This window comes from Muscardinus avellanarius (genome assembly GCF_963383645.1).
Source record: "Muscardinus avellanarius genome assembly, chromosome: 12".
NCBI classification, from domain to species: Eukaryota; Metazoa; Chordata; class Mammalia; order Rodentia; family Gliridae; genus Muscardinus; species Muscardinus avellanarius.
This window is the reverse complement of record NC_137798.1, coordinates 79,163,334-79,184,087: the sequence shown is the minus strand read 5'-3', so window position 1 is coordinate 79,184,087 and position 20,754 is coordinate 79,163,334. Positions and strand designations below refer to the sequence as shown.

The following is a 20,754-nucleotide window of genomic DNA, read 5'->3' as shown; positions in this document are numbered from 1 at the left end:
TCTCAGCCCTCAAAAGGGGTCTCTAAATTGCCCAAGCTTGCCTCAAAACTGCAAGCCTCCTGGCTCAACCTCCCAAGTACTAAGATTATAGTACAATCTATCAGTGCAGAACATGCACAAGCCATATTATATGATCAGACAATTCCAACCCTTTAAACAGACTATAGTATAGTACAATGGAATATTGATGAAATGAAAATGAACAAACTACAACAACACACACGAACGAATCTAGTAACACCATGTGAAGTGAAGGGTGTCATTCAAAAAAAGCACATAAGGCATCATCCCATTCCAGACACACAACATATCCTTTTTTTTTTTTTTTTTTTTTTTGGTGGTACTGGGGATTGAACCCAGGGGCATTCAACCTCCAGGCTACACTCCCAGACCCCCCCCCCCTTTTTTTTGCAGTATTGGGGATAGAACCCAGAGGCATTCTACCTCCGGGCTACACCCCCAGCCCTATTTTAAAATAGGGTTTCACTAAGTTGCTGAGAGCCTCACCAAGTAGGTAAGGCTGGCTTCGAACCTGTGTGATCCGCCTGTCTCAGCCTCCCAAGCGCTGGGATTACAAAGGTGCACCACCATGCCTGGCTCTTTTTATTCTTTATTTCAAAACAGGACCCACTAAGTTGCAGAGGGCCTCAAGAGTAACTGAGCTTGGTTGCGAACCTGTGATTCTCCTCTGACCCTCCCAAGTACTGGGATTACAAGCATACACCACCACACCCGGCTCCAGACACACAACATATCTAAACAAAATTAAGTACATATACACAATCTCGGGAAGTATGTACACTCCCAAAAGATATACAGCAGCATTTTTCATAATAACCTAAAATACCAATGATCATCAATACTAAAATGGATAAACACATTGTATAACATTCAAACAATGGAACATTGTACAGGAACGAGACTGCTACACAAGACACTGATGAATCTCACAATACAATGCCAAGTGAAAGACATCACATTCAAAAGGGCACATACAATATGATCCCATTAATGTGAAGTTACGAAATAGGCAATCTATGGAATAAAGTATCAGTAATTATTTTGGGGGTGGAGAAAAGTGACTGGGAAGGGGGATAAAGGGCCTCACTAAGTAGCCAAGGCTGTCGGTGAACCACGATCCTCCTGTCTCAGCCTCCTGAAGGCTGGGATTACAAGTGTGCGCCACCATGCCCGGCTAGGAGGACTTCTTGAGCACGTTTTTTTTTTTTCTTTCTTTTTTTGTGTAATATTGGGGATTGAACCCAGAAGTGTTTTATCTCTGAGCTACAACCCCAGTACTTTGTTTTTTTTATTTATTTTTCTTTCTTCTTCCTTTTTTTTTTTTTTTTTGGTGGTACTGGGGTTCCTGGAAACCCTTCTACCTCAGACCAATTTTTATTTGGAAACAGGGTCTCTTAAGCCAGCCTGGCTGGCTTCGATCCTGCGCGATCCTCCTGTCTCCGCCTCCCAAGCATGGGGATTACAAGCGTGGGTCACCATGTCCAGCCTTTCTGTTTTTAAATAGAGTCTTGCTAAATTGCTGAGCATGGACTCAAACCTATGATTCTCCTGTTGGCCTCCTAAGTACCAGGAATATAGGTGTAATGCCACCACACCTAGCTATAATTTCTATTTCTTGATTTGAATAGTGATAATACAAATATGTCTACTTTGTGAATATTTACTAAGACCATGCATTTCTCTGTATGTCACCCTTCAACAAAAGTTTTATTATTGAAAAATAAATGGCTCTGGGAGATCAATGTCCACTGATAACAGTTTGAGTGACGGCAGTCTTCTGGAACACTCAGTGAATCCAATGACACACATACATGCACAGTGTCAAAACACCTGCCCTAGATAGGCTATTTACATTTAGTTCAGTTTTGTTGTTTGATTTTTTTTTTTTGAATCTTTGGTTTTTAGAAAGCAGTCTAAATATGGACTTAAAAAAAAAACCCAAGCAATTTTCAATATTTTAATAGCATATTACTGGTAAGTCAGTTTAGTTATGTTCTCCAATTTCTGTTTTTCATTTTTGTGGTACTGTGGATTGAACCCAGGGGTATTCTACCTGTGAGCTACACCCCCAACCCTCCTTTTTTTTTTTTTGCACGGTACTGGGGATAGAATCCAGGTGCTTTCTACCTCCGGGCTACACTCCCAGACCTTTATTTTTGTATTTTATTTTGAAACAGGGCCTAAGTTGCTGAGAGCCTCACTGAGTAGCTGAGGCTGGCTTTGAATCTGTGCGATCCTCCTGTCTCAGCCTCTCAAGCGCTGGGATTACAAGCGTGGGCCACCATGCCTGGCTTCCCAGCCCTACTTTTTATTTTTTGTGGTACTGAGAATTGAACCCAAAGACATTCTACCTCTGAGCTACACCCCCAGACAATTTTATTTCTTATTTGGAAACAGGATGTAGCTCGGTTGCTGAAAGCCTCAATACTTGCCGAGGTTGTCCTTGAACCTGCAATCCTCCTGTCTCAGCCTCCCAAATATTGGGCTTGCATGTGTGCACCACCATACCTCATTCAATTCCTGGGTTTTTTTTTTTTAACCCAGCTTTGTTTAGGAAAAAAAAGGAGGCTTATCATTTATCAGAATGTGTTAATAGCAATATCTGAATTAAACTAAGGAGGAAATTCACAAGTTTCCTTAAATGATTAAGCTTACCTTAGTTTCTTTTCTTTTCTTTTTTTTTTTTTTTTTGCGGGTCTGGGGATGGAACCCAGGGGCATTTGACCTCTGGGCTACACCCCCTGCCCTATTTTTTATCCTTTATTTTGAAACCGGGTCTCACTGAGTTGCAGAGGGTCTCACTAAGTAGCTGAGGCTGTCCGCAAACCGCAATCCTCCAGGTCTCAGCCTCCCGAATGCTGGGATTACAAGTGTGCGCCACCACGCCCGGCTCTTACCTTAGTTTCTTTAACTCACTTCCTACTGATACACACATGTATACACATATAACCTGATTACACAGGAGAATAAGATCTATGGTGGGTAACAGTCACAAACTACACTTTCAAAGGAATCAGTGAGCAAAAGAAGTAGAAGGGTAATAGAAATGGGAATGACATCACCAGACTGGGAGGAGGTCTTTGAAAAATGTAGATAATGTAAGCAGGACTGAAAAGGCCATCCTTATCAAAGTTGCATCTGAAAAAGCTAAAATACTGAGAATAACATAATCAACAATCACCAGGATTTCAGCAGATGAAAAAGATAGCCAAATCTAAGTAGATGAAGTATAGAGCTATATAAGCAAATTACGTATAATAAAGTTGGGAACAGGAACATGGTTCTCTACACCTGAGTTAATTGTTCCCTCTGAAGAAACCTTACAAACCAAAGGCCTCTTAAAGAACCATGAGAAAGCACACTGCAGTGGTGCAAGCCTGTGATTCCAGTTCTTAGGAGGCAGAGACATTTGGATTGCAGGTTCAAGGCCAGCCTCAGCAATTTAGCAAGAATCTGTCTCAAAAATAAAAAGAGCCAAGTGTGGTGGTGCATGCTTGTAATCTCAGTGCTTGGGAGGCTGATACAGGAGTATAGTTTTGAAGCCAGACTTTAGCTACTTAGTGAGGCCCTCTGCAACTTAGTGAGACCCTGTTTCAAAATTAAGAATAAAAATAGGGGTTGGGGTGTAGCTCAGAGGTAGAATGCTCCTGGGTTCCATCCCTAGTACCACAAAAACCAACCAACTAACAAAAGAAGACAAAAACACAGTGAGCAGTATAGCAAGAGAACCCGAAAACCAAAGATAATGTGAAAAGAATCTGAGTTTACATGACTGGCAGATAAGGTATAGTTTGTTTTGTTTTGTTTTGCAGTACCAGGGATTGAACCTAGGGATATTCTACCACCGAGCTACATCCCCACCCCTATCTTTAATTCTTTTTTTTTAAACAGGTCTCACTAAGTTGCCGAGGGCCTCACTAAATAGCTGAGGCTGGCTGCAAAACTGTGATCCTCCTGTCTCAGCCTCCCAAGTACTGGGATTTCAAGCATATGACACCATGCCTGGCTCCAAGGGTGTAGTTTTTAATTAATTAATTCATTCATTCATTTATTGCAGCACTGGGGACTGAACCCAGGGGCATTCTACCATCGAGTTACACCTCCAGCCCTATTTTTAATTCTTATTTATTTATTTAGGTGGTCCTGCTGGGGTTACTGGAAACCCTTCTACCTCCGGGCTATACTCCTAGACCTATTTTATATATTTTTTAAATTTGGAAACAGGGTCTCTTAAACCAGCGCAGCTGTCTTTGAACCTCAGGGATTACAAGCATGCGCCACCACGCCCGGCTTTAATTCTTTATTTTGAAACAGGGTGTCACTAAATTGCAGAGGGCCTCCATAAGTAGCTATGGCTGGCCTTGAACCTGCAATCCTGTCTCAGCTTCCCAAATACTGGGATTACAAGCTTGCGCCACCACCCCCGGCTTAGGGTGTAGTATTTGTGTGTGTGTGTGTGTGTGTGTGTGTGTGTGTGTGTGTGTTGCTGGGAATTGAACTCAGGAGCATGTGTGTGTGTGTGTTGCTGGGAATTGAACCCAGGAGCATTCTACCTCCGAGCCAATTTTTTTCTTCTTTATTTTGAAACAGGGTCTCATTAAGTTGTGGAGGGCCTATGTAGCTGAGGCTGGCCATGAACCCTGATCCTCCTGTCTCAGCCTCCCAGTACTTGGATTATAGGCGTATGTTACCACAACTGGCTAGGGTGTAAGTTTTAAATAACAATACTGACACTTTATAGAAAGGGACAGGAAAATTTATTCTGTGTTGCTCCATACAGGCAGATCTAGAATTAACAGGTAAAAGTTACAGAAACACAATTAGATTAAATGCAAAAAATAAACTTTCCAAAGCCGAGTGTGGAGGCCCACATTCATAATCCCAGTACTTGATAGGCTAAAGCAGGAGGATCACAGGTTCACAGGTTCACTTAGCAAATTAGTGAGATTCTCCACAACTTAGTGAAACCCTGTTTCAAAATAAAGAATAAAAAATAGGGCTGGGGCCGGATGTGGTGGCGCATACTTGTAATCCCCACACTTGGGAGGCTGAGACAGGAGGATCGCACGGGTTCGAAGCCAGCCTCAGCTACGTAGTGAGGCTTTCAGCAATTTAGTGAGATCCTGTTTCCAAATAAAATATATATATAAAAAAAGGTCTGGGAGTATAGCCCGGAGGTAGAAAGCCTCTGGGTTCCAACCCCAGTACCACCAAATAAATAGGGCTGGGAGTATAGCTCAGAGGTAGAATGTCCCAATCCCCAATACTATAAAATAAAATAAGCTTTCCAGAACATTATCAACACCTATACAGCAGTATTACTTATGGTGCCAAAGCTCAGAGTCCATCAATTGCTTGCCGCAGGAAGGACAACTAACTTAAAAGTGGATCAAAAAGCTGCAGATTCTAGACTTATCAGCCATATATTGGCATGTTTTTTCTTCATGAAATCATGGAGAAGAATATAGTGACGCACACAAGAACCAGAATAGCAAACTAAATGCAACACAACTTTGAGTTGCTGTCAAGAGGAACTGCAGCAGACAGATTGCTAAGATTCTTCTAGTAGTAAGATTATTCACCGGACATTTGAAGCAAGAAAAGACTCAAAGTTTGCAAAGACTCAAAAAAATTTGCAAAGCTAAGAAACATCAACATGATAGAAATCAAAGGAGCAGGAAAGTACATTTCATGAAGTATTAAGGATATACTTCTCTGATAAATTATTCTCCAGACCTAAAAGGCAATGCTCAAACCAGGAGATAGATTAAAATTCAAATCAAGAAGATACCCACTAAATAAATCAAGACATAAATAAATCAAGTTAGTAATTACTGGCAATTACTGACAGCATGAATTGAACAATGACACTGAGTACAATGCATAAACAGTGCTTTTGCTTTGGGGTCTCGTGACTCAGCTCTACTTGGGAATGGACTTGGTTCCACTATCCCAGCCACAACATCCTATGCTACTTTTCCTCTCAACTCCAGTCTGCAAAGAGTAAATGCAGACTATCCTGCCTAGTTCAGAAGTTGAGAAGACTCCCCTGAGATAATAAGGTATGCAAAGTCTCTAGGTTTCTGGGCACACAAAGGAGTTCATGTTAATTAGGCTTAACTTTCTCTTAGCTTTGATTTTTTTTTTTTTTTTTTTTGGTGGTACTGGGGTTCCTGGAAGCCCTTCTACCTCCGGGCTACACTCCTAGACCTATTTTTACATTTTTTTAAAATGTGGAAACAGGGTCTCCTAAGCTTCGATCCTCCTGTCTCTGCCTCCCAAGCGCGGGGATTACAAGCGTGCGCCACCACGCCCGGCTTAGCTTTGATTTTGAAAGCAGTTTTCTGCTACAGTTTCCAGAATTTTAAACTTGGGGAACAAAAGATTTATCTTTGTTTTCAAATGTTAAACTAAGGCTTAAATTTAAAATGATGACACAGATCCACTGATACTGAGATGAAAAGTTAAGCAATACACAAATAAATGGAAAAGGCAAGTTACAAGACAATACCATACACTCAGTATGATCCTTTGTTTATGACACAGGCTTTTAAAATAATTATTTCCCAATGTTGGAAAATTAAGTGAATAACTTTTTCTTTATACTTTTCTATAATGTTTGAATTTTTTATAATGATCATGTATTTCTACTACAATTTCCAACTGGAAAAACTGATATTATTTTTCTATAGAAAAGTTATTATTTAGGTCAACTTGTAAAGAAAAATATATTCTTACAAACTTAGAAAGATGAACTTAGCTGGGCGTGGTGGCGCACGCTTGTAATCCCCGCGCTTGGGAGGCTGAGATAGGAGGATCGCACAGGTTCGAAGCCAGCCTCATCTACTTAGTGAGGCTTTCGGCACCTTAGCGAGACCCTATTTCCAAATAAAATATAAAAAAAAAAGCTCTGGGAGTATAGCCCAGAGGTAGAAAGCCTCTGGGTTCCACCCCTAGTACCACCAAAAAAAAAAAAAAAAAAAAAAGAAAGAAAGAAGAAAGAAAGAAAGATGAACTTAATACTTTTGAAAAAGTATAAAAAAAAAAGCAACTTAGAGATCATTAAGTTTTTTCTTTTCTAAATAAAAATGTGGTTCAAACAAAAGAAAGATATCTTCCTAATTAAGGAAAAAATATATGTAAGCTCCTTGGAGGTAGGGATTTTGTCAGTTCTATTACATTCATCACTGAAAGCACAAAGTAGGAACTTGGTAAACATTTGCTGAACAAATAAATGATCTTTAAAAAAAATAGCCAAAAGGATTGATGGTTCGTGGCCAGCCTCAGCTACTTAGTGAGGCCCTCCACAATTCAGTGAGACTGTGCTTCAAAATAAAGAATAAAAAATAGGGCTGGGGTGTAGCTTGGAGGTAGAATGCCCCTGGGTTCAATCCCCAGTACCACACACACACACAAAAATGCTATTTACCCTTATACCAAATTTCTTATTTCAGTAGAACACTGGCTTATTTAATCTTCAACCAGAATTTAATTATTCATAAAATAAATGAAAAATTAAAAAATAAATAGTAAGTTTAATAAATGCTATTTCTGAAGCTGAAAAGTGACCATAAGAAAAGATAAGCATTATTCTAAAACATCACATTTATTTTGGACTATAATTGGTAAAGAAAAATAAAAGTAGTCACATCAAAAAAAAATGGAGGCATGTTACCTTTTCTAGATTACATTATGTCATGTCTAATTATTGAATAATACTAACATTAATAACTGAATCAGGACTACATAAAAGTACAAAGAAAATACAAAAATCATATAAATTAAGCTTCTGACTCCATCAAAGCCTATGCAGCATAAGTCAACAAAATAGCCAAAAAATAAATAAATAGGAACCAAGCAACAAAAGCAGACCTACCTTGGGCCTCTTGGACCTTCCATGTAACTGCTTCTAGGAGGATCTGGAAGCAAGCCACCTGATCTCCCTGGCATGTCCTTGGCTACAGTGATGGACTGAGATGGAGCAACTGAAGATTCCCCAAGTCCTTGCTCAGATGAGAACGAACTGTACGGCAGGACAGACTTGCTCAGAGGAGGTTTGGAATTCACTTGTTCTGATTGCAGTGAAGGGTGATAAGTTGAGGGTAGGCCTGAACCAAAAGACACAGGTGTGGGAAGCAGTGCTGGCCTAGGTTTCTCTGGAACTTGTGAACTCTGAGAACCAGAGGCTGGTGGAACCGGGGCTGTTAATGGAGGAGGTATTCCTTGTGGAACTCCAGGGGGAGGTATTCCTGGAGGAGGTGTAGCTGAAGACAATGGTGGGATGGGCAGGATGGGTGGAGGTGCTGCTGAAGAGAGAGAAGGTGGGGGAAGGACTGGTGGTGGCCCTGCAGAGGAGAGGGGAGGTGGGGGAAGGACTGGTGGTGGCCCTGCAGATGAAAGAGACGGAGGCATTCCTGGTGGGGGCACAGAAGTTGGCAGAGAAGGTGGCATCACAGGTGGGGGCATGCCAGGGGGTGGCACTGTAGCAGGCAAGGCAGGGGGCATCACTGGTGGTGGCAAAGACGGAGGCAATACTGGAGGGGGCATTGTTGGTAGAGGTGGAGGCATCTGAGAATATGGAACAAAAGGAGGTGGCATGGACATGTTCCCCATATACTGGTTCTTCATATTCTGAAACGAGGTGACTTTTTCCTGGAGATAGGACTGCGTAGCTTTCATATGTCCCTGCCATGTTTTCCACTGCTTCTCATACTCCTGAAGCTGATCTTTATGAGGATAGGAATGAAGCTGCTCCTCCCACAGGTGAAATTCACGCTCCCATTCTTGGTAGAGATGCTGAAACTGTTGCTGCTGCATCTCATAATGCCGCAGCTGCATATCTATAGACATGGTCTACAAACAAAGGGATGAAAATTATTTTGATATATTCATGAGTCAATTATATACTAAAATATTAAAAATCAAAAGCATGTGAAATCTTAGGATTTTTTTTTTTTTTTTTTTTGGCAGTACTGGGGATGGAACCCAGGGACATTCTATCTCTGAGCTACACACCCAGCCCTATGTTTTATTCTTGATTTTAAAACAGGGTCTCAGCCAGGCGTGGTGGCACACGCTTGTAATCCCTGCGCTTGGGAGGCTGAGACAGGAGGATCGCACAGGTTTGAAGCCAGCCTAGGCTACTTAGTGAGACCCTGTTTCCAAATAAAATATAAAATAGGTCTGGGAGTATAGCCCGGAGGTAGAAAGCCTCTGGGTTCCACCCCTAGTGCCACCAATAAATAAATAAATAAATAAATAAATAAATAAATAAATAAATAAATAAATAAATAAATTTAAAAAACAGGGTCTCACTGAGTTGCAAAGGGTCTCACTAAGTAGCTGAGGCTGTCTGCAAACCGCATCCTCGTGTCTCAGCCTCCCAAATGCTGGGATTACAAGCGTGCGCCACCACACTCGGTAAAACCTTAGGAAATTAAAACACTAAAGACTAGGTGCCAGGCGTGGTGGCGCACGCTTGTAATCCCCGCGCTTGGGAGGTGGAGACAGGAGGATCGTGCAGGTTCGAAGCCAGCCGCGTGTGCTGGCTTAGGAGACCCTGTTTCCAAATAAAAAAATATATAAAATAGGTCTGGGAGTGTAGCCCAGAGGAAGAAGGGCTTCCAGGAACCCCAGTACCACCAAAAAATAAATAAAAAATAAAAATAAAATAAATATAAAAAAAAAAAGACTTTAGGTGGCTAAGGATAAGCTTGTAAATCCTTCAGTGATGATCACTTTTCTTTCTTCCTTTGGTTTATTTATACAAGTTATCACAGAGTTGGAAAACCCAACAAACCACTAAAGTCAACAGCTATCTCAGTAATAAGCGTTTTCAACTTTTCAATGTTACTATGGATCATCTTAAGATCATGACAAGTGATCCATTAACGAAAGAAATGCAATTATATTTCCAAAACAGAAGATGTAGCCAGGTGTGGTAGTGCATGCCTATAATTCCAGTACTTGGGAGACTAAGACAGGAGGATCACAGATTCAAAGCCAGCCTTGGCAACTCAGTGAGGCTCTCAGCAACCCAATGAAACTCAGTTCTCAGTTTTCAAATAAGAAATAAAATTGGGCTGGGGGTAGAATGCCTCTGGGTTCAATCCTTAGTACCCTCCCACAAAAATCCCAGACTCTTAAATCCCTTAGCAATAGAATTCCAATCTGTGCCACACTGACAGGACCAGAAGAATCCACTTTATCCATTCCTCCCCCTAGAGACTCCACTGTAGCCATCATTCCCCAAGGTAATGTGACAGATAACTACTCAGGTGTCCCTTGGGAAACATCTAATTGCCAACACTTGATATCTTTAGTTCTTCATACTCAAATCTCTTTCAGGAATAACTCTGGGACAACTTCCTGTTTGCCAGCTACGGAAGCACTCGCCTGTATATGTGGTGGCTGCTGTATAATTTGCTGGTACTGCTGAAGGATCTGCTGTAACTGAGTGTGCTTCTGCATTATTCCCTGATACTGGAAGCCAACTCGATGCTGCTGATGCTGCTGCCAGTGTGCTGCCGCAGCCTGCAACTGTTTTAACCTGGCATCTTCTTCTGGGTCTTCAGACTAAAGGTAGAAGAGGATATATTTTCATGTAAGTCACAAAATAGCAACCAAATTAATGTTTTATAAATGTAATATTTTATAAAGTTCAAAATCTCTACAACTCAGGCAGACAGAAGAAAGCTATTCTGTATTTAGATAAAAAATGAGTCCTTGAAGCCAGGCATGGTGGCGCACACTTGTAATCTCAGCATTTGGGAAGCTGAGACAGGAGGATCACGGTTCGAGGACAGCCTCAGCTATTTAGTGAGGCCCTTTACAATTCAGGGAGACCCTTAAAGAATAAAAAATAGGGCTAGGAGTGTAGTTCAGAGATAGATTACCCCTGGATTCCATTCCCAGTGCCAGGAAAAAAAAAAATGGCCCTTGAGTGGGGAGTGGTGGTGCATGTCTGTAGTCCCTGTGCTTGGGAGGCTGAGGACAGAAAGATCACAGGTTCAAGGACAGACTCAACAAGTAATAAGATTCATCAACCTAGCCAAGACCCTGTTTCCAAATAAGAAATAAAATCAGGCTGGGGTGTAGCTCAAAGATAGAATGCCTCTGGGTTCAATCCCCAGTACCACAAAAACAAACAATGAGTCTTCCCTATATTGCTATCGTGAACGCTAACACAAAGGATGTGTAAAGTCCATAGTCTTCACTGAAACAATACTCTTGGTCCAAACAGAACTAGCAGCAGAAAGAGAACCTACAATTATAATCCTTTTCACTTGATGAGAAATTTCTTTTTTGTTTCATTCTTTCTTTTGTATTTATTTGTTTTTGTCACTTTTCACCAATGGACTGTGATGGAATCATTAAATTCTATTAGTTGGAAGGACAATAACCTTTGGACCAATGTGAAAGCTTTTCATGTTCCAGTCACTATGACATGTGTGACAACGATGACCACATTTAATACTTCTGCAGCACTCTCCAACAGCCATTATTTGAATATGTCCATTTTGCAGATGAAGAAAGTGAAGTACAGAATGGTTAACTAACTTACTCAGAGCCACCATCAGCAGTGGCAATGTCTGGGCTACAGCCAGGGCAAGTGCCCTCAAGCATGGAGACTCAACTAAGGCCCTGTGCTGTCATTAAGGAACACATCCAGGCATCTCCCTTTAGTGCTGAGAGACACTTGACTACTTCTTTACTCTCACAAAAAACAGGAAAAAAGTCCTTTTCTAAACTTAATATGGCAGAAATCTGATTACTTCACCAGTAGAATTTTAGAGGTACTTGAATACAAAAAAACCATATATTCATTTATGACAAAAGCATTAAAAATAAATCTGAAAAAAGGCTGAACACATTAATAAACACCAAACATCAATTACATGGTTACCTGGGGCTCCTCTGGTGGGAGAGGAGGTGGTACCTCCTCATTTGGAGGTGGTAATGGGGGCTCCTCCGATGAAGGAGTTTCTGAAACTTGACTGCTGGCAGGTACCGTACCTTCTTCTTTCACGGGCTCTGGTGTATCCTTTGCTACAGCAGGGCCCTTTTTGTGTCCTGGCAAATGCACCTTTGTCCTTTGTTGCAAACTAAGCAAGTGCTGTCGATACCAATACTGCTGCTGTTCCTACAAGAGAAATCATTTTTAAGAATTTTAATTGACAATCATGTATCTCTACAATTTGTGTTGACAGGGAGTTACATTTGTATCGGTGTTCTGCCCATACATACTCTGCACTGAAAAAGGAAAAGAAATTAACAAAATCTTACTAAGAATCTAGAGAAAGTCTGGCCTGGTAGTACACATTTGTAATCCCAGTACTTGGGAGGCTGAGATAAGAGGATGGGCAGGTTCTTCAGCCAACCTCAGCTTCTTAGTGAGGCTCTCTGCAACATAGTGAGACTCTGTTTCAAAATAAAGAATAAAAAAATAGGGGAGGGGTGTTGCTCTGGAAGTAGAATGCCCTTGGGTTCAATCCCTAGTACTGCAAAAGGAAAAAAAAAACAAAAAAAAAAAAACAAAAAAAAAAAAACCTAGAGAAAAGTTTCCATTTCTTTCTCAAATTTATACATTTAAATTAAACCATATAGTAGCCAGGTGTGGTGGCACACTCCTATAATCCCAGTGCTTGAGAGATTGAGGCAGGAGGATCACAAATTCAAAACCAGCTTCAGAGCCCGCCTGGTGGCACATGCTTGTAATCTCATTACTTGGGAGGCTGAGACAGAGGGATCTTGGTTCACAAACAGCCTCAGCTACTTAGTGAGGCCCTCTGCAACTCAGTGGGACTGTTTCAAAATAAAGAATAAAGAAATAAGGCTGGAGATGTGCCTCAGAGGTTAAATGCCCATGGGTTCCATCCCCAGTTCTGGAAAAAACAAAAACCAGCTTCAAAAACTTAACAAGGGTCTCCATAACTTAGTGAAACTCTGCTTCAAAATAAAAAATAAAATAGGGCTGGGGATACAGCTTTGCGGTAGAATGCCCCTGGGTTCAATCCCTAGTAACACAAACACACAAATAAAATAAAAAATAAATCATCTATAATTTAGCATACTTCTCTCTCCCCCTCCCCGCCCTCTCTTTTGGTGGTACTGAAGATGGAACCCTTCTGCCTCCAGGCTACACTCCCAGACCTATTTTATATTTTATTTGGAAAAGGGTCCCTTAAGCCAGCAAGGCTAGCTTCGAACCTGCACGATCCTCCTGTCTCCACCTCCCAAGCGCGGGGATTACAAACTTGCGCCACCACGCCCGGCTTCTCTACTCTTAAAATACACGCTTTCGAGGTGCGAAGTCTCTCTCATTACTGATCAAAGAAAATTCTTTCAATTTGCCTATCTACTTGTTTCTTTTTTCTTTTCTCTTTTTCTTTTTGGTGGTACAGGGGACAGAACCCAGGGGCCTTCTACCTCCAGGCTACACTTCCAGACCTATTTTATATTTTATTTGGAAACAGGGTCTCACTAAGTTGCTGAGAGCCTCAGTAAATAGCTGAGGCTGGCTTTGAACCTGTGTGATCCTCCTGTCTCAGCCTCCCGAATACTGGGATTACAAGTGTGTGCCACCATGCTGGGCTTTACTTGTTTCTAACCTGTAGTTTTTTTCTTTTTGGTGGTACTGGGAATGAAATCCAGGAGCTTTCTACCTCCGAGCTACACTCCCAGACATATTTTATACTTTTTATTTGGAAACAGGGTCTCTTAAACCAGCAGAGACTAGCTTCAAACCTGTGCGATCCAACTGTCTCAGCCTCCGAAGCACGGGGATTACAAGTGTGCGCCACCACGCCTGGCTAGTCTTTTCAAATGTATCCAGGAGGGTCTTATAATCAATAAATATAATCAAATAAATAGTCCTGCCTTTTCTCTCTGTCCTCAATGCTCTCCTCCCTCTTTTATTTATTTTTGTGGCACTGGGGGTAGAACCCAGGGGCCTCTACCTCCGAGCTACACCCCTAGCCCTATTTTATTTTTTTATTTTGAAACAGGGTCTCATTAAGCTGCTGAAGGTGACTTTGAACCTGCAATCCTCCTGTCTCAGCCTCTAAAGTACTGGGAATACAAACCAGGCTATTCCTTCCTCTTTTAAATTCCCATTGAATCATTAGTCTATCCATACTCAGATATACAGACATACACTACAATATAGAATGTTTGCCCAGTTTGGTGCTGCACATCTGTAATCCTAGTACTTGGGAAACTGAAACACAAGGATTACAGTACAGGTTTGAGGCCAGCCTCAGCAAAGTAGTGAGGCCTTCAGTAACCTACTGAGATCCTGTTTCAAAATAAAAATAAAACAGATTTGGGGGCGTCGCTTAGAGATAGAACACCCTGGGTTCAATTCCCAGTACCATACACACACAAAAAAATATGTTTTAAAATACCTTTTGTGTGTGTGTGTGTGTGTGTGTGTGTGTGTGTGTGTGCGCGCGCGCGCGCGCGGGTCTGGGGATGGAACCCAGGGACATTCTACCTCCAAGCTACACCCCAGCCCTATTTTTTATTCTTTATTTTGAAACAGGGTCTCATTGAGTTGCAAAGGGCCTCACTAAGTAGCTGAGGCTGTCCGCGAACCACGAACCTCCTGATTCAGCCTTCTGAATGCTGGGATTACAAGCGTATGTCACCAGGCCCGGCTTAAAATCCTTTTTTCAAAAAATTCTTCTTTTGGTGCATTACAGTCTCTCATCATAATGTAGTTCACAGTGAATAACATACATGCACACACTTGGTGGGCTTTCCATCCCCCTCCCCATTCATACACTGAATACATTGGTATTCTCACGTTTGTACACAATTGGTATCCTCACATATGTATACAATGTCAATAGAAATGATTCCTTCATTGATCCCCTGCCCTCTTTCCCTTAGAACACCTCCCTGCCTCCAATGAAGTTACTCCACGTTACCTGAGGTTTCTCTGGTATCTTGATTATTCCTTTGCTTCCACATAATAGGAAAAAAACATGACCCTTCACTTTCTGGGACTGGATAATCTTACTTAGTGTAATGTTCTCCAACTCTATCTATTTTCCTGCAAATGACATTATTTTGTTCTTGACTACTGAGTAAAATTACATTGTATATATCCCATAATTTTGTAATCCATTCATCTGCTGATGGAAACCAATTATTGGTTTTATAATTTGGCTAACTGTGAATTGTGCTGTTATAAACACAGACATGCATATATTACTATGATTTTTCTGATTTCAGTCCCTTTGGAAAGATACCCAGGAGTGGTATAGCTAGATTAAAATACTTTCTATTTAGCTAGGAATGGTGGCAGATACCTGTAATTCAAGTAGTTGAGAGGCTGAGATCGGAAAATAGAGGATAGCCAACAATTTAACAGGACTTTTTTTTTTTTTTTTTTGGTGGTAATGGGAATGGAACCCAGAAACATTCTACCACTGAGCCCTATTTTTAGTCTTTATTTTGAAACAAGGTCTCACTAAGCTGCAGAGGGCCTAAGTAGCTGAGGCTGGCTGCAAACCTGAGATCCTCCTGTCTTAGTACTAGGATTATAAGCATGTGTACCACCACACCCGCCCTGGCTAGCAAGATTCTTGACAACCTAGTGAGACTCTGTTTCAAAACAAAAAAAGTGGGGGAGGGAGAGAGCTCAAAGTACAATGCCCCTGGGTTCAATCTCCAGTACCACAAAAAAAAAACCCCAAAATTCTATATTTATTCTAATATAGACTCAGCCAGATTTACCTCCCAAAATATACTCTCATTTAATTTTCTAGAAGTCTATTTTGTGCATCTGTGGGGTGGGGGCTGAGGGTTCAACCTAAGAGAATTCTACCTCTAAGCTACGCCTTTAGCCCTATTATATTTTATTCTTAATTTTCAAGAAGGGTCTTGCTAAGTTGCTACCTCCGGGCCTCAAACCTGTGATCCTCCTTTCTCACCCTCCCAAGTACAGGGATTACAGGTGTGTGACACCATGTCTGGCTTTGTGCCTCCATTTTTAAAAAATACAAACAAAGCCGGGCGTGGTGGTGCACGCTTGTAATCCCAGCATTTGGGAGGCTGAAACTGGAGGATTGTGGTTCACGGACAGCCTCAGCTACTCAGTGAGGCCCTCTGCAACTCAGTGAGACCCTGTTTCAAAGTAAAGAATAAAAAAATAGGACAGGGGGTGTAGCTCGGAGGTCAAATGCCCCTGGGTTCCATCCTCAGACCCGGAAAAAAAAAAAAAAAAAAAAAAAGCCTGGCGTGGTGGTGCTCACTCTTGTAATCCCAGCATTCGGGATGCTGAGACAGGTGGGCAGCCTCAGATACTTAGTAAGGCCCTCTGCAACTCAGTGAGACCCTGTTTCAAAATAAAGAAAATATTGGGCTGGGGGTGTAGCTTGGAGGTAGAATGTCCCTGGGTTCCATCCCCAGTACCACACACACACACACACACACAAAAAAAAGTTGTCACACTTAAATTTCACTAAAGAACTGCTCTACAGATTTCTAGAATCAACAATAGTATAATAAGTCTGCACTACAATTACAAGGATGTAAAATTTTATGAAAGTGATGTTGGAGAACTCCAGAACTCATTACTGATAATGATAATTACTGATAATGCTGAGCATCCTGCAGAAGAGAAGTCTTATACCAGTTAAAAACTAACAACTTTACAACACGAACTACAAAAGGGAAAGGCCTGAATACCAATGGATGGAAACTTAGTAAAACTGAAAAATCCCTTTTAATATATCCAAAAGTAAATAAAAGATGATATATAATGCTGCTATAAACTCTGTCACAGAAACTGTAACACAGGAAGCCAATCTACACTTTTTTTGTTCATTCTAAAAATGTGCTATAATTTCATTTATATCAATTCCAGTAAATATAAAATGTCCCTATTCATGCTGGGAGTGGTGGTGCACGTTTGTAATCCCCGCACTTGGGAGGCTGAGACAGGAGGATCCCACAGGTTCAAAGCCAGCCTCAGCTACTGAGTGAGGCTCTCAGCAACTTAGTGAGACCCTGTTTCCAAATAAAGTATAAAATAGGTCTGGGAGTATAGCCCGGAGGTAGAAAGCCTCTGGGTTCCACCCCCAGTACCACACAAAAATAAAATGTCCCTATTCTTTTTTTGGGGGGAGGGCATACTGGGGAGTAAATCCAGGAGCATCCTACCTCTGAGCTAAAGGTCAAGCCCTTTTCCCTTTTTAAAATTTTGAAACAGGATCATTCTAAATTACTGAGTCTTGCTACACTGCTGAGACTGGCCTCAAACTTGTGATCCTCCTATCTCAGTCTCTTAAATTCTGAGATTATAGGCATGTGCTACCACAGCCAGGTAAAATAGCGTTTTTTTTTTCTTCTGTTTTTGTGGTACTGGGGATGGAACCTAGAAGCATTCTACCTCCAAGCTATACCCCAGCCCTATTTTATTAATTCTTTATTCTGAAACAGGGTCTCATGGAATTGCAAAGGGCTTAAGTAGCTGAGGCTGGTCACGAACCTGGATCCTCCTGTCTCAGCCTCTCAAATGCTGGGATTACAAGCATGAGACACCACATCTGGCAAATCAGCTTATTCTTATAATTTTGAGCCCTGTTTTTCCAGACTGAATCACAACCAAATTTTTACTTTATAATAAACTTTTGCTGTGCATGTTAAATGGGTTCATTTTCTAATCCAATTATCTTTGGACAACAAGAATTTTATCTTAATATTTTATTGTATTACCTCCTCCAATTTTTCATATACAGGCAGAAACATAAAATATACATTATATAGCCAAGCGTGGTGACGTATGCTTGTAATCCCAGCATTTGGGAGGCTGAGACTGGAGGACTGTGGTTCACGGACAGCCTCAGATACTTAGTGAGGCCCTCTGCAATTTAGTGAGACCCTGTTTCAAAATAAAGAATAAAAAAAAATAGGGCAGGGGGTGTAGCTCAGAGTTTGAATGACCGAATGACCTTGGGTTCCATCCCCAGACCTGCAAAACACACACACACACACACACACACACACACACACACACACACACACAAACACACACATCACATTATATACCTGTTTTTAATTAAAAAAAATAAATAAATAACTGGTTTGAGCGGACGTGGCGGCACACATTTGTAATCCCCGCGCTTGGAAGGCTGAGACAGGAGGATCGCACAGGTTCGAAGTCAGCCTCAGCTACTTAGGCTCTCAGCAACTTAGTGAAACCCTCTTTCCAAATAAAATAAAAAATAGGTCTAGGAGTATAGCCCAGAGGTAGAAAGCCCCTGGGTTCCACCCCCAGTACCACAAAACAAACAAATAAATAAACTGGTTTGTTATCTCACAGATGTAATTTTCTTGGGAAACAAGACATCTGCTTTTCTCCCATCTGGCTATTAATCAACTGAAAACTTTCCCTTTAGGCTACTCATTTGTATGACCTGAAACTGTTCCAATCTATTGACAAAAATAAATTCCATCTCACTAATTCCATTTTGAAGTTTGTCCCATGATTAGGTTTATTGTTTTTAATTATCATACACACAAGCATCAGGTCCCAGTATATAATTAACTACTTGACATAAAAACACCATGAGCCAACAATGAAGTAATATTAAACCATTTTCAACTTTCTTTCATTAATAAAATACTATCAACAGGCTATATTTCTTTACCTTAAAAAATTAATAAACTCAGTTTCTTTGTTAAGTCAACGGCTACAGATAGGAAGATCACACAGTTCTAAATTCTTTTGTGTGTGAGGGTATGGAGGATGGAATCCAGGGGCATTCTACCTCTGAGCTATACCACACCCTGCTCTATTTTTTATTCTTTATTTTGAAACAGGATCTCACTGAGTTGCAAAGAGCCTCACTAAGCAAACCAAAATCCTCCTGTCTCAGCCTCCCAAATGCTGGGATTATAAGTGTGAGCCACCACACCTACTGGTTTTTTTTTTTTTTTTTTTGGCAATACCAGGGATGGAAATCAGGGTCATTGTACCTCTGACCTATACCCCCAGCCTTATTTTTTAGTCTTTTTTCATTATTTGAAGCAAGGTCTCACTGAATAGCGAAGGGCCTGAGTAGCTGAGGCTGCCTGCAAACCGTGATCCTCCGATCTCCGCCTCCTGAATGCTGGCCTTACAAGCGTGCACCACAACTCTTGAACCTGTTCAATTCTTTATTAATTTACAAAACTTATTCTCCATCTTTGTCTTAGATCTATTTCAGGACAAAAAGGTTCGTTAAGAGTTCAAGAATTGTTGATTCGCCGGGCATGGTAGTAAACACTTGTAATGCCCTCGCTTGGGAGGCTCAGATAGGAGGATCATGTAGGTTTGAAGCCAGCTTCAGCTGGCTTAAGAGACCCTGTTTCCAAATAAAATATAAAATAGGTCTGAGAGTGTAGCCCGGAGGTAGAAGGCCCTGGGTTCCATCCCCAGTAACACACACACACACACACACAAAAAAAAAAAAAAAAAAAAAAATTGCTGATTCACTAACAGTATGCCTTGGAGGTCAAATTCTATTTGATATGAGTCCTATAAGCAAGAGCTAGATCTACTTTTATCCTAGGACTAACTTCCACATTTTTTGAAGCTCCACTAATGAATAATGATGACATCACACAGAAATGTCCCCAGTGAGTGTACCCAAGAGAGGGTGATTATTTCAGAAAGGAAGAGACAGGTCTGAACTTGCTAGTAACAACAGAATAAGAGCCAGTTCTAAGCTGGGTTTGATGGCACAGGCTTGTAATCCCAGTACTTGGAAGGCTGAGACAGGAGGATCTGGGTTCATGGCCAACCTTAGCTATTAATGAGGTCCTCAACTTACTGAGACCCTGTTTCAAAATAAAAAATTAAAAAATAGAGCTGGGAGCCGGGCGTGGTGGTGGCGCATGCTTGTAATTCCAGCATTTGCTTATAATTCTAGCATTTGCTTATAATTCCAGCATTCCGGATGCTGAGACTAGAGGACTGTGGTTCACGGATAGCCTCAGCTACTTAGTGAGGCCCTCTGCAACTTAGCGAGTGCCTGCTTCAAAATAAAGAATAAAAAATAGGGCAGGAGTGTAGATTAGAGGTCGAATGTCCCTAGGTTCCATCCTCAGACCCGCCAAAAAAAAAAAAAATTGGGCTGGGGGCGTAATTCAGTTTCTTTCAAATAAAAATGCCCCTGGGCTCAATCACCAGCAACACACACACACACACACACACACACACACACACACACACACACACAAAAAAAAAAAGAGCCAGTTCTTCTGAATGTTCCATCACAACAGACAATTGCATCTCATATGGGACGCTGGTTCAGAGGAAAATCATAGCATAACACATTTAAAACAAGAATGAAGCTCAGCATGGTGGCACGTGTTTGTAATCCTAGTATTTGGGGGAGGCTGAGACAAGAGGGTCACAGGTTTGAGCATAGCCTCAACAATTTAGTGAGGCTCTCAGCAACTTAGTGAGACCCTGTTTGCAAATAAAAAATAAAATCAAAGCTGGACGTGGTGGTGCATGCTTGTAATCCCAGCATTCTGGAGGCAGTTCGCAGACAGTACAACCTCAGCTACTTAGTGAGGCCCTCTGCAACTCAGTGAGACCTGGTTTCAAAATAAAAAATAAAATGTAGGGCAGAAGGTGTAGCTCAGAGGCTGAATGCCCCTGGGTTCTATCCCCAGACCCCAAAATAAATAAATAAATAAATAAATAAATAAATAAATAAATAAATAAAATCGGTC

The 20,754-nt window shown here is 41.2% G+C and overlaps 1 protein-coding gene across 2 annotated transcripts in view; it reads right to left on the bottom strand.

Moving 5' to 3' along the window:
* Positions 1-20,754, bottom strand: part of YLPM1 (YLP motif containing 1) — a gene marked incomplete at both ends in the record, with an annotated part of 90,022 nt that overhangs the window by 56,109 nt on the left and 13,159 nt on the right. For both annotated transcript variants that reach the window (XM_080707427.1, XM_080707428.1), the window contains 3 exons: positions 7,898-8,874; positions 10,417-10,596; positions 11,927-12,163. In XM_080707427.1, the coding sequence (XP_080563553.1) occupies positions 7,898-8,874; positions 10,417-10,596; positions 11,927-12,163 (1,394 nt within the window). The remainder of the gene's footprint in view (positions 1-7,897; positions 8,875-10,416; positions 10,597-11,926; positions 12,164-20,754) is intronic.